The sequence below is a fragment of the Crocodylus siamensis genome, chromosome 5, assembly GCF_052110815.1.
Source record: "Crocodylus siamensis isolate JL-2025a chromosome 5, ASM5211081v1, whole genome shotgun sequence".
Classification (NCBI taxonomy): Eukaryota; Metazoa; Chordata; order Crocodylia; family Crocodylidae; genus Crocodylus; species Crocodylus siamensis.
The window spans coordinates 147,476,621-147,489,159 of NC_143399.1; the positions used below are offsets into that span (position 1 = coordinate 147,476,621).

At 41.1% G+C, this 12,539-nt stretch overlaps 1 protein-coding gene across 1 annotated transcript in view; it reads left to right on the top strand.

The window, feature by feature from the left end:
- TBC1D5 (TBC1 domain family member 5) overlaps positions 1–12,539 on the top strand; it is a 475,870-nt gene that overhangs the window by 454,219 nt on the left and 9,112 nt on the right. The window contains exons 23-24 of the mRNA XM_090046588.1: positions 3,690–3,769; positions 4,753–4,929. Coding sequence (XP_089902714.1) covers positions 3,690–3,769; positions 4,753–4,929 — 257 coding nt within the window. The remainder of the gene's footprint in view (positions 1–3,689; positions 3,770–4,752; positions 4,930–12,539) is intronic.

The following is a 12,539-nucleotide window of genomic DNA, read 5'->3' on the forward strand; positions in this document are numbered from 1 at the left end:
TATATCATGTGTCCTACTCTGCTCCTAGCTTCTTGTTCACTTTTAAATTACATCCATGTCACAGTATGGCTAAGAGAAATATTTATTGCACAGAAATAGATGTAATTGGTTTTGCAATTAATTGATAAATCATAAAATTCAATTGTGCTTCAGTAGGTGATGTCACTGTTCCAGATAGAAAAATGTCCTCAGATTTTATTTGATTATGTTGATGCACACGGATACCAATGCACATAAATATTTTACTATTTTATAATAAAGTATAACATAAACATTACAATTCTGTGATAAAGTAGCAGATGGAAGAAATACTAGAAAGGAGCTCTTCACTGTATTGCCACTTCCTTTATGTGCAGAAAATTAAAAGGTATAGAAAGATTTCAAACTATGGGGAAAAAATTAAAAGTGTATCTTTTTAATATAGAAAATCCCATCTGCCATCACCTTTGGTGTTTTTCCTAAGTTCTTCACCCCGTAATAGTTTTGTTTTACTCAGCCTGGTATCTTTCACATTTATATTATATACATGTGTCTAACTTTAATCAAGACTTTATTTTGGTACATCCTTCTTCAGTATTAAAACTCTTCTTACAGAAGCTTTGATGTAACTAGCATGTACGATGCAGGTTTATAACCACCTGGATATAGGAAGCCATAATAACAACATTATGGTTAAGGTGGCAGTTTTCTTTATAATTACATTTATAAATCTCATTTTTTTTCCAAACAAGGAATACTGTGTGTGCCTAAAATTTGCTTCTAGGAATTTCTTAACAGAACAGTGATGCTTTCAAACATACACATACAGAACTGTAAAAATAAAATAAATAAATAAATGAAAATGAAAGTGAGAGAATGGACAGAAGTAGTATAGTAGGAAAATAAGTGAAGTGTCCATAGCTCCCACTTACAGAAGGGCATAGACTGACTGCGCTTGCTGGGTGAACACGGAGAGACACTTGTGTTGCTGTTCATGCTTCTCTGCCTCTCTCTGCTGCCACTTCAATAGGAGGTTGAGACCCACAGTATGAAATGATTTGGAAATACAATTTTATCATTTAAAACTTTGATTGTATGGATTGAAAATTGACCATAAAATATATTAAACAACCAGCATATCCAACAAATAAAGCAAACATCCAAATTCCTCAATTAAGCAGAGTATGCTAACAGTAGGTCCCACTGTGTTTCCAAGCTTTAACTCTCTTGATTTTCTGTCTTAAGCGCATTGTAAATCTTGCTAAAGTAGAAGTGTGATGTGAGAATTGTATTAATTTTAGTGGCTGCAATTATATTTTATTGTGGAAGTTAGTTCTCAAAATATAGAAAATATATTGTTTCCTCAACGCATGTAACCTTTCCCATCTCATTGGTGTTTTAATGTATTAAATTTTGAATGCCAACTTAAGAAAAAATAAGTTTTGGGTTTTTTTGTGTGTGTGTGTGTAAGAGAATAAAAAGAAATTACAATGGAATAGAAATTACAATGGAATATTTTACAATCACATGGAATGTCTTGCATCTTATTCTCTTAGTATTTGAAAGGTCAGTGTTCCACACTGAGTCTTTAGTAGGTTTGTGGTAAGCTGTGAATTATTTATTTTCTCTTTCTGCTCTATCCCTTTTGTCATCTTGCATACCTGAGGTTTAGAATGCATCTTTCTATGCATCTGGGAAATAATGTTATAAAAACATTAAATAAAAACCTGAGAAATGAGAAAGTTGATTAAAACCTGATGGTTTAGGTTTTTTATTGTTCAGGATTTTTTTACCCAAATATTAAGGTAGACTTTTGGTGCTAGAGAGATCACAGAACTCTTTTTATAGCAGAAATACAGGATACATTTGACAGATAGTCAGAACTTAATGTATTATCTCAACTTGTGCTAGATATTGAAGTTTTGCCAGAAACTATTACTACTATTAATTTAATATATTAAGAGACTAAAACCACGATGATGAAGGCTCAAAATAATGAAGAAAACAAAAGAATCCTTGCTTTGTATTTATTGCAGTCTGTATAATACAACGTCCTGATGATGTACTTTGGAATATGTTGCTAGCCAGGTTTTTTTATTTTTATATTTTTGTCTGTTGATTCTGTTCATAGCTACAGTCGACTTCCATGTACTGGACAAACATAAATAATGTAAATATAGGGGTTTTTTTATTTAGATGGGCTGCTAACATGGATGCCATGCCACCTTTAGCCATTCCTATTCTGTTTACTTCTAGTCGCATCTTCAACATTTTACATAGCATATAGTTCTTCACCACTTTCCCTTTTTGGGAGATGTCTTGTCTTTTTCTTCCTTTAAACCAGCCCTGGCCATGTGTGCTGTATGCAGTCCACAGAGGTCTCTGCTGTGAGCTGTACATGATGTGCACCTAATTTGGGCACATGCTGAATATGGCATCCACGCCAGATCAGCCCTGTATGCTGGATCTAGGGATGGTTCAGTTCATCACACCCATACTGCTGCACGCTACACATGGAGCTGGTGCTGGCACTGACTCATGCTACATGTGGTGCCCAGGGCTGGAGGACGTACCATGCTTGGTGCAAGCAGTGTGCATGGCCGGTCTAGAGCATAGGCTGGATGTGATGTCTGCAAGTGGACCAGCCCAGTGGGCTGAATCCAGCATGTAGGGCTGGTCTGTGGGTCACACATTGCCCAAGGTGGATAAGTTTGATTCCTCTACTTTAAACCTCTCTGGTGTTTTCATTCACTTGCTGGCTGAAAAACCTCCTACAGGTACTTCAACAGTCCTACAGTCCTGTGTAAATTGCAGCAGCAGTCTCTCCAATCTGCCTTACGGCCTGCAGCACTGCCCAGACTTTCCATGGCATGTTTTTCTGCAGCTCAACTTGTGACATTCCCATCCTGCCCTCAGCTCTGACCTCAAAGTGATCTTCTGAGGACAGTGTTAGAGCTTCTAGGCAAGTCATTTTTCTTACAGATATAAGGCTTCAGAGCTCTTTTACTTTGCCTCTTTTACCCATCATAAAGAAGTTGAGTGGAAGTGAGGATTTCAGCTACTCTAGCATTAACTCTGGACTACAGCTGTCATGCACATACTTAATTCAGTTAAAGGGGTGCATTTAATGCCATTGTTATATATATTTCCAAGCAGTTCCTGGACAAAGTTAGGACTTTTAAACTGGAAACCCAGAGCAAAGTGGAAACAGTACTGCAGGTGATTAAGTTCCTAGCTCCCAGTGTTCTTCAAAGACACAAGAGTTGTATATGTCTTAGGGTACATCCAACAGTGGTACAACAGGGACTCTGGTGATTCTGGTGCCTAGCTTTGGCCAATCTTGTTTTTCTCATCTCCTTTCAAAACTGGTAAAAGTGCCAGACCATAGCCCTGCACATGTATGCCTAAACTTGTCTGTCACAGGGATTCTCATTGTTTGTTTCTAAATACCTATGTGTTGGTCTAAATACCTACAGTGGTCTAAAGCGGGGATGGTAGGTCTTCAGGACCTCCACTCCTCCATACTCTTGCCTAGGCATACGCATCAAAAGACTTGGTGTGATGGACTCCATACAAGCAGATTCATCGGGCCCCTGAGTAGAACTCTTATGGGTACACCATGATCCAGAAGATCAACAATTGCCTAAATGTTGACTGTAAGTTAGTAGCAGATGATGTGATTGTTTAAAAATACTGTGTTTTTGTTATAGGAAATATTCAAGAAGTCATATTACAAGAACACTTGGAGAAAGAAGATGAAATTCTGGTATCCCTGGCTGGTTTGAAACAGGTACAGATACAAACTGAATTAAGTTGCTCACATTTTTTTAATGGTAGTGAAAACATTTTTCAATTCTGCATTTCTTCTATCATAGAGCTATCCCTTGATTTGCAAATGCTAACGTGTGGAGTTTTGTTAAGCATTGTTTTCTGAAGAGTGATACTGAGTTTCTAAGAAGTCTGTGAGGACTTGGAAGTGAAACTGGTGTAGCCTGATATAGCCTGACCCACAGTTCTGGGCTTCATCTACCCACTATACTATCATTCCTCTCAGTGCCTAGCATATGTTGTATTCAGTATTAATTTTTTTCACATTACAAAAATAAAATATTACAGTCTTTTTCTTTTTTTTTAAAAAAGTACTGTATGCTTGTCATAAGACAGGGGGAACACCTATCTCTTAACACTTTTTCTCTGAATACATAATACCCTGTGTTAGCTTTGAAATGCATTTCATTAGAAATACCATGATGTATGTTAATTATGTAAGTACAGTGTCAAGGAGAATAGGATCAGTTTATTCTTTTTAAGTCTCTTGGGTACTTTCTGCTTTTTTGCAGTTTCCAGTAGAAGCACATTTCACTGGTGCCTTTTTTTTTTTTAAGTCATTGCTAGTGGTAACTTTAATGCAATTTTCTTTAGAAATGGTGGGTGCCGGTTAATCAAATGTCCCAGTTATCTGAGAGTTGCATTTATCTCCAGCCCAGCAGGTTGGAGGCATCTTTGCCTGTTCGGTCCACCACCGTGTCCGGTGCACCAGGGCTTTCACTCCCTTGTGTCAATGTGCCAGGGGACAGGGAGGGGGACTTTTGCTTTTGCCACATCGATCAGCATGCCAGTTAATAGAGCATTCCAGATGGTAAAGTGCCAGATAACACAGCTTTTACTGTACAAAGAAAATAGTGAATGGAAGTTGGTTACCAGCTTTTGGTATGTTTGAATAAACTTCAAATATTTTAGAATTCTATTTTTCACTTCCTCTTCAACAAATAGATCAAGGATATTCTGAAGGGTTCTCTGCGTTTCAATCAGAGTCAGCTGGAGGCAGAAGAAAATGAGCAGATCACGATAGCAGATGACCATTACTGTTCTACAAGTCAAAACAAGGAGACGGAGGATTCCCTAAAAGGACCTGTTTTGATGAAGCCATGCTCGCTTTCAGCATGTCAGGTAAGGGGACAACCACATCATCCAAGTTACTGGTAGAATGAGCCAGACATTTTCTGAAAACATCGATTCATCAAAACCAAAGCTCTTCACGAAAACCTCTTAGTTTCCACTAACTTTCACTGAAATGGAGCCAAGGTCCATCAGAAACTTACCTGGGTTCCTGACAGCTCACATGGAGGGAAGCTTGAGAGTCTTGGCTTCCTAGAATCTCATCATATGAACTGTCCCAAGGTCAGGTATCGCAGGGCTTCTAAACCTCCTCTCCCAACCAGGGACCTGGCACCTTGGGACCCACAGTTTTTCAGCTTCAGGACAGTTTAATTTTAGATTTTTTTACCACGTGAAAATACAGCGTATGGGGGGGGGACTCTCATTTGCATTAGTCTTCCCCTGGTTTAAATGTGCAGATGATGCTTTTTGGCCCTTCTTGGTCCTTTTTCTTGTTTGTCTGTTTCCCTCTTCCTCTGCTGTTGGAGATTCTGTTCTGATAGATGACATCTCACTCTGCTAAAGGCACAATTCTCTGTGCTGCCTGTATGACAATAGAAGATGTTTAGTTGTTAAGTGATGGCATATGGATGGTTGTCCATGCACAAACCTGCTCCCACAGAAGCCAGTTGCAAAACTCCGGTTGACTTCCTTGGTGCAGAAATGGGTCTATCATGCACAGCTAAATCAAGTGCAATTGTTGTAAGCTTGTTGCCAAATAAACTATTTTCTAGGTTGTTTTTCAATACATTTTTTACATAAAAAAGTTTGAAATATATTGCAGAGAAAGGTGTTATTGATGCTGGGAATTTATAAACAATGGTAATCATTTCCATAGTGATTGACACTTTTGATGCCACTGTCCCCTAGAATGCCATTATCTAGCAACTGGATTATCTGCATTGCCCAGTCTGCATTTTCTCATTTCATGGTGAGATTAGCAGCAGTTGTGATAGGCTCCTTTCTAATGGAGGCTTAATTGAATGGATCTATGATCTTATGAGCAATCATTTTATATACGTAGATAGTGTCCCGTAGTAGCACATCAGCAGACTTCTGGAGTTAAATCTGCCACAGCTCACCACCCATGTTGTTGATGTCAACAACCCAGGGATATCAAGACCAGCATTGTCACTCCCATAGCCACAGAAGAGTCTCTACTCGGTTTTCTAGAACAACTTCTTGAATCAACTTGGGGGTGCCAAAGGAGTAAATGAGAACAAATAGAAAAACAGAGTTTGTCTTAAACTAGCAAAGTAAGGTGCTGTGACTTATAACCCAGAAATCTCTTGCTAGTAACTTGTTAAAAATCGTAATAAAAATGAAAGTGCCTGTTATTTTATTTAGATACAAAGATACAAATGTTAGTCGGCACTGCTTTAACCATTGTAATTACAACTAGTCTCTTCAATCATATTAAAGGCCTTATTTCATAGACATCAGGGCTGGAAGGGACCTTGGGAGATCATCGGGTCCAGCCCCCTGCCCAAAGGGCAGGAAGTCAGCTGGGGTCATAGGATCCCAGCAAGATAAGCATCCAATTTACTCTTGAAGGTGTTCAATGTAGGTGCTTGAACCACCTCCGATGGCAGGCTGTTCCAGACCTTGGGGGCTCGGACAGTAAAGAAATTCTTCCTTATGTCCAGCCTGAAACGGTCTTGCAGGAGTTTGTGACCGTTCGACCTCGTCATCCCTTGGGGCGCTCTGGTGAACATGTTCCCCCAGATCCTGGTGGTCACCCCGATAAACTTATAGGTGGCCATCAGATCACCTACGCTTTTCTAGGCTAAAGAGTCCCATGTCTCTCAGCCTGTCATCGTAAGATCTGTTTTCCTGACCACTGATCATGCGCGTGGCTCTCCTCTGGACTCTCTCAAGCTTCTCCACATCCTTTTTGAATTGTGGAGCCCAAAACTGGACACAGTACTCCAGCTGCGGCCTCACCAAGGCTGAGTACAAGGGGAGAATGACGTCCCAGGATTTGCTCGAGAAGCATCTATGGATGCAAGCCAGCGTTTTGGTCGCTTTATTAGCTGCAGCATCGCATTGCAGGCTCATGTTCATCTTGTGATCAATGATGACCCCCAAGTCTCTTTCTTCTGTAGTGCTATCCAACGTAGCACTGCCGAGCCTATAAGGATGCTGCAGGTTTTTCCTCCCAAGGTGGAGAACCTTGCATTTTTCAGTGTTAAACACCATCAGGTTCTCATCTGCCCATTTCTTGAGCTTGTCCAGCTCAGCCTGGATCTTCTGGCGTGGATGTTTTGCCCCAAAGTTTGGTGTCATCGAACTTGGCCAGTCCACTCCTGACTCCAATGTGCACATCATTAATGAAGATGTTGAACAGTCTGGGTCCAAGGACAGAGCCTTGAGGGACCCCACTGGTCACAGGGCACCACGATGAGTGACTGCCATCAATTACAACCCTCTGGGTCCGACCACGGAGCCAATTTCCCAGCCAGCGGATCGTGGTGGAGCCAAGGCCCCAACTGGCCAGTTTGGCCAAGAGGTGATCATGGGATACCAGATCAAAAGCTTTTTTGAAGTCAAGATATATGACATCAATCTCTTCTCCCTGGTCCAGGTGATAGGTCACCTGGTCATAGAAGGAAATGAGATTGGTCAAACAAGACCTACCCGCAACAAACCCGTGCTGGCTATCCCTTAAGATGTTAGCCTGGGCCAGTCCATCAAGGATGGCCTCCTTAATAAACTTTTCTAAGATCTTCCCCAGGATAGAAGTCAGGCTAATGGGCCTGTAGTTAGCCGGATCCACTCTCCTCCCTTTCTTGAAGATCGGCACCACATTGGCCTTCTTCCAGTCTTCGGGCACTACACCAGAGCGCCAGGAGCTTTCAAAGATCCGTGCCAGGGGCTGGGCTATGACACTCGCCAGCTCTTTGAGTACCCTGGGGTGCAGATTGTCAGGGCCGGCTGACTTGAAGGTATCCAGCTTCTCAAGATGTTCCTTCACGAGCTCAGCATTTATGGAGGGTAGGGGATCCCCATCACCCGGATCTCCCTGTCCCATAGCAGGCATGGGCGTCCCATGGGACTGATGAAAGACTGACACAAAGTACCTATTTAATAGGTTGGCTTTTTCCTGGGCATCAGTTGCCAGTTGCCCCATCTGGTTTAGCAGGGGTCCAACGTTGCCCTTGCTTTTCCTCCGGCTCCCCACATATCTGAAAAAGGACTTTTTGTTGTCCTTGATGCTTGAAGCTAGTTGGAGTTCAGTTGCAGCCTTGGCTTTCCTGGTTTGCTCCCTGCAGGACCGGACCAGTGCAGAATAATCCTCCTTGGAGGTGAATCCTGTCCAAACTTCAGTGCTGTCAATCCTGTTGTTTTGCCATATCTCCTCACTTTTCACATAAAAGCATTTTAGCTTTAGTATTAAAATGTCCAAGATGTTTTACTTATTGTTGATCATTAATTTTGATTTACTATGCACACTGTAACATGCAGTGTAAGGCCCCCGGCACACATCTGCTTAAAGATATGGTGGGATCTTTTTTTCCAATTCCAACAATCACACCGCCTGCCATGTGTGTGGCAGGACATTCAGTTTTGGGACTGGGAATCAGATACCATTACTACTTGCCAATGCAGGAGGAGCCCTTGGATCAGGATCCCCCTGGACGAGCATGCTGGAAGATGAGTGTCTGCAGGTCCTGAGCCAACTCGGGTGCAGTCAGGGGCTGGAGCTGACAATCAGCTTGTTGTTCATGCTCACACTGGGGGTGTGGTTTGAGACATTGGTGCAGTTTCTAGCCAAAGCTGACAGTCACCTGATTTTTTTTCAACCCTGGACCTGCTACGTATTCTGTTTAAGGCCACGTATAAAACCAGCTACAGCAGTATTCTGCATTATGGCCATGTCTACATGAGATGCTGACTACACAGTTGTTACTTGGCAGTCATTTAGTACTTGCCTACACAAGTACTAAATGAGTGTACAGTAACTGGAGTTACTGCACAGTGATGTGCCCGAATGGTATTTTGGTGACACTGACTGTGTTGCATCACGCTTCATGCCATGCAATGCTGCTGCACAGTAGTGACAAGCTACTATGCAGCAGTAATGAGCTACTGTGTAGTCAGTGTCTCGTATAGTCATGGCCACTATGTAGAATGTTTTTATGGCTGGTTTGTCTTAATTACAGTGTAAATGTAATATGTAGAGGGGACCTAATGCAAAACAATAACACATTGTACTGACTTTACTCATGCTGATAAGGAATGTACATTTTGGAAGCAGTGGGATTTCTCATGTGAGTAACTGCCCACAATGTAAGGGTTGAGCAATCTGAACTTGAGCAAGGCTTTCAACTCTAAATGGTACATGTCTGACAGTACAGAACATTTATTCTCATTAGCACTCTCTCATCTTATCTTCTGGAAGCTCCAATTACAGCATGGATCGTTAGCTTATTACAGTAGCAAAAAATAAGAAATTAGGTTTTGCAGTGTTCATTGTCGGAAAGTAGTGTCGCAGTAAAGGAGAACTGTTAATATCCTAGTCCCCTTTCTAACTGTATTGTGGTTAGCTTTAGCATGTAAAATCAGATAAAAAGAGAGGAACTTCTGACCCCTTTTAATAAAAATTAAACAGGTAAAAACAGCTAAGCTTATTAGCCCATGAAATGAGTGGGGGTGGGAGGGTTTCTTCCCCCAAATAGGACTACAGCCCAGCCTTTTAGTTTTACTGAGTGAAATGTGGTTTGATGATGCCTCCAGGTCAAGCCTAGGAACACTTTCTGAAGGCAGCAGAAGGTTGAAAAAGCTCTAACAATTAATTAGAACACTGAACTCCTTTAGTTTCTATCTTATTTAATGTATTTCCTGCAAGATACATTTTCCTGTTTTGTGGGGTTTTTCATACTGCAATAATAAGTATAATTCTGTTCAATAAAAGCTTTTTATGGTTGCTGAGTCTACTCTCAGAGCAAACATATTTGTATTCCTAGAACAAATGCAAGTGTTTTGGATCCAAATCTCTTTTTGTTGCCATTGGCTTCAGGCCAGTGGAGTTACTGCTGTCTTGGATTTACTACTGATTTACTCTGGTATAAATGAGTAGCCTGCTCCTTTTATCTTGGTCCTTGAATACATAATAAATCCAAATAATTTTTCACTGCATCATTAATAAGAAAAAGAACCTTATTTTTCTTTCTGTGCCTCAGTTTCCCCATTGGTAAAACAAGAATAATAATACCAATACCCTTAATAAAGTGGCTTCAGTCCTAAGGATTAAGTGTGCCACATAAATGCTAGTTATTTTTATTTTACAACGCACACACTCTCTCTCTTTCTCTGTTGCATATATTTTGGGATGGTAGCACACTGATGTGCTGCAGTAATATTTTATTTAAAAAATACATATTTAACAAAGAATTTTTTAATTCTTTTTAAATTTCTTGATGCAGTTGACTAAAAAAGGTTCAAATGAGCTGGATAATATTCACTAGAATATTTGCCATTAGTAGCAATGCACAGTTGATAAACAGAAGCCAAGCCTTGCTAAATAATGAATGATAATTAACACATTAGCTTGCTTTTATGACTATCTCAAGAAGGGAGCAAAATGAGCTTCTGTTCTTCCTCCAGCCTTACTTAAATTGTGTTCTGATCATTAGCTTTAGTTTTTTCACAGCATGTAGGCACTGATACTCGTAGCTGATATTCATCAGAAGAAAAAGTTTGGAGGAGCCATACGGCACTGGGTATTAGGCTGTTAAGTTTCAAAGCTATTAAAAGTATAGTTCTGCCATTTTTTATTTATTCAGTAGTGGAGGCAGATGGGAGAAAACATGGTTCGTGTTAAAACAAGTTTCTTGAAACAGAAACAGGCAAAGTAAAGGGGTTATGTGTGGGCCGTATTTTACCTTTAGAAACGAGTATGTTCTAAAAACAAACATTTAAGTCCATTCTGCATGTTACATGCATCACAATATTACCGAGTTAATTGCACAGTTAATTTAGACTGGCTACACATGTCAATTAACAAGCGCACCATAAAAGGGTCCAAGCAGCTATAAAGTTATTGGTGGAAAATGTGTACTTACTTTATAGCCAGTTTCTATCCAGCTTTAATTTGCACTTGTAGCAAGATCTGCCCCTGCAGCTAGGAGCCCCATCAACTGACCAGGCTTCCAGCCACAGAGGTACACCATGCACTACCAGAACGAAAAGTCCCATAGCTACAGGGAGTCTCGCCCTGGCAGTGCCCAGCAACTGCAGACTTGGAGTTCCAGCAGTGCCCCATGGTTGCCTGCAGCTGCAAATATTGTGTCCCAGCAGTACCCTGTGGCTGTGACCCAGTGACAACAGCTATGAGACTCAGCAGACATGGGGCTCTGTTGCAGTCTTCCTTCACCCTGCAGCTGGGAGATTGTAGTAGCTGTGGCTGGGAGATCACAGCAGCTACAACATCCCAGCCCAAGAGGTGAATGGGGTGCCCCCCTGGCTAGAAGCCCCATCAACTGGGAGGCTCCCAGACACAGAAGCTTGTTTTATTGCCAGTGCAGGTGGTGCCAGGACTGGACTCCCCCTGTACTAGAAGTAAGGCATGGTGGGAGCTAATCCTCAATCCCACAGTCATGCCTCCTGCCATGTACATGTGCATTAGATCCCATCATGCCTTATTGGTAGTGCATTGTTCATTAGATCCCACCACACAGATACAGAGGATCCCTTATACCTTCGGAACCTTTATGTCATATTATATTAAACATTGCACTGGTAAACCGAGATTTAAGGTGTGGATCGAGCAAAATCAGTGACTGCAAAAAGATGATAATAAAGAACATAAGTTAGGATACTTTTTTACTTTAGTGAAGTGTAAAGTGTCCATATATTTCCAACATGCAATAGCATTTTTCTTTGAATGTAATATTAGAAACTGCACCATTCAGTATTTTTACTTCTGGGAACTTTTTTAGTCACTATGGCTGCATGCAGATATGGGGGGAAGAACCCCTGGTACTTTACTTTAAGCTTGGCGTGCTCCCACACCAAGCTCAGCACATGCCCAGAAAAGGCATCAAGTTAGTTTGATCAGGCGCTTTAATGGGACTTTTTGGGGCATTTTTTATCTAATAGCTGATTGAATCAGCTATTAGATAGAAGCACCAAAAAGCCTTGCGGAAGCACCTGATCTAGACACTGCAGACTTGGGTCTAAGTAATGTGCTGATGCTTCCAGTAAAACATGATTTTTTTTCCCCCACATCTGTCAGCATCCTACGTGTTCACTTCCTTAAGGAGTTTAATCTGTTCACCTTATTGATATCTTTGAGCTTGCTAACACTGATGACATGCTGAAAGTGTTGTTAGGCTGCTGGTCCCCAGTGGTGGCAGCCATCTTGGATGTGAATTTTGGGAAGACTGAAAACAGAGGCCAGAATGATGCTATAACCTCGTCTTGTATACCATTCCAAAGTAAAATTTTATCTGTTTGTTACAAGCCTTGAAGCAGAAGGGCAAAAAAGGAGAGCAGATGGATTGTGTCAGTGGGGGTTGTTTAAAGTAGCCCATGTTGTAAAGAGAAAAAGTCGGCCATGAAATTTAGATTAGGATGCTCAAATCCTGTTTGATGTTCCACTGAATATCCATGGATGTCTG